This window comes from Apteryx rowi, unplaced genomic scaffold (genome assembly GCF_003343035.1).
Source record: "Apteryx rowi isolate R43461 unplaced genomic scaffold, aptRow1 scaffold_1452, whole genome shotgun sequence".
In the NCBI taxonomy this organism is placed as follows: domain Eukaryota; kingdom Metazoa; phylum Chordata; class Aves; order Apterygiformes; family Apterygidae; genus Apteryx; species Apteryx rowi.
Genome location: NW_020447700.1, coordinates 33,915 through 35,664, shown reverse-complemented (window position 1 = coordinate 35,664; position 1,750 = coordinate 33,915). Strand labels below are relative to the sequence as shown.

At 70.9% G+C, this 1,750-nt stretch overlaps 1 protein-coding gene across 1 annotated transcript in view; it reads right to left on the bottom strand.

The window, feature by feature from the left end:
• Positions 1-1,750, bottom strand: part of MAN2B1 (mannosidase alpha class 2B member 1) — a 9,752-nt gene that overhangs the window by 5,056 nt on the left and 2,946 nt on the right. The window contains exons 4-5 of the mRNA XM_026058313.1: positions 745-938; positions 528-660 (exon numbers count right to left, since the gene is read on the bottom strand). Of these exons, the coding sequence (XP_025914098.1) occupies positions 528-660; positions 745-938 (327 nt within the window). The remainder of the gene's footprint in view (positions 1-527; positions 661-744; positions 939-1,750) is intronic.

Here is a 1,750-nt window from a genome sequence, read left to right as displayed (position 1 = left end):
ACAAGGGATGGGGACAGGGATGGGGAACAGCCTGGGGACAAGGGAACTGGCCTGGGGACAGGGATGGGGACAGGGATGGGGAATAGCCTGGGGACAAGGGAACTGGCCTGGGGAGAGGGTTGGGGACAGGGGAACTGGCCTAGGGACAAGGGATGGGGAGCAGCCTGGGGATAAGGGAACTGGCCTGGGGACAGGATTGGGGACAGGGATGGGGAACAGCCTGGGGACAGGACTGAGGACAAGGGATGAGAAGCAGCCTGGGGACAAGGGAACTGGCCTGGGGACAGGGTTGGGGACAGGGATGGGGAGCAGCCTGGGGACAAGGGAACTGGCCTGGGGACAGGGATGGGGGCAGCCAGAGAACGAGGGCAGCCTTGGGGACAGCAGATGAGAAGAAGGAAAAGCCAGGAAGGGCCCCAGGGGACGGTGCCAGCCCCGGGGAGGACCCAAGAAGGGCCAGCGGGGCCGGGCCACCCCCGGGAGGGGCCGGGGGCCGGGCCGGGGGGCGCCCGAGGGCCCCGTCGCACCGGTGAAGAGGTCGGCGGCGGGCGGCTGCAGGCTGCCGCTGGCCCTCCAGAGCAGCTCCATGTCGCGGAGCCGCTGCCGCGCCGCCTTGTCCTGCTGGTCCACGCGCCCCACGAAGAGCCCGTCGTAGCCCATCTGTGGGGGTCCCGGGGAGGGGGGGTCAGGGGGGCCGCGGGGCGCCCTCGCCCTCGCCGCGGGGCCCGGCCCGGCCTGGCTCACCTGGGCGAAGAGGGCGGCCTGCTCGCGCGCGTGCCCGAAGGGGTCGATCTGCCAGGCCACGCGGGGCCTCGCGCAGCCCCCGAAGGTGCGGCGCAGGAAGCGGCGCCCCAGCGCCAGCTGCTCGATGACGGGGCCGTAGTGGGCGGCCGCCTCGTCGTTCATGCACCAGCCGCCCAGCACGAACTCCAGGCGCCCTGCGGGGGGGACAGGGACGGGGACACAGCGGGGCAGCCCGTGACCTCCCCGCATCCCCCCGCGGCGCCCCAGAGCCTCCAGGGACGCCTCGGTCCCCCAGCGCCACCGTGTGTCCCCTGGGTGTCCCCCAATGTCACGGGGCGCCCCATGTCCCCCAGGCCCTGCAGAGGCACCTCGGTCCTCCCTGCGTGTCCCCAATGCCCGTGTCCCCACAGGGACACCCTCAGGAGCACCCTGCGTCCCTCTGTCATGTCCCTGTGTGTCCCTAATGGTCACGTCCCCCTGTCCTCCCTGCCACCTACCCATGTGTCCCCAATGCCCATGTCCCCACAGGAGCACCCCATGTTCCCCTGTCCCCTCCACCATGTCCCTGTGTGTCCCCAATGCCCGTGTCCCCACAGGAGCACCCCATGTCCCCCTGTCCCCTCCACCATGTCCCTGGGCGTCCCCAATGCCCACGTCCCCCAGGGACACCCTCAGGAGCACCCTGTGTCCCGCTGTCCCCACCATGTCCCTGTGTGTCCCCAATGCCCGTGTCCGCTGCAGGGACACCCCAGTCTCCTCGGGAGCACCCCATGTCCCCCTGCCGTGTCCCTGTGTGTCCCCAATGCCCGTGTCCCTGCAGGGACACCCCAGTCCCCTCGGGAGCACCCCATGTCCCCCCACCATGTCCCTGTGTGTCCCCAATGCCCACGTCCCCCCAGGGACACCCTGGTCCCCTCTGGAGCACCCCATGTTCCCCCCACCACGTCCCTGTGTGTCCCCAATGCCCACGTCCCCACAGGAGCACCCCATGTCCCCCTGTCCCCCC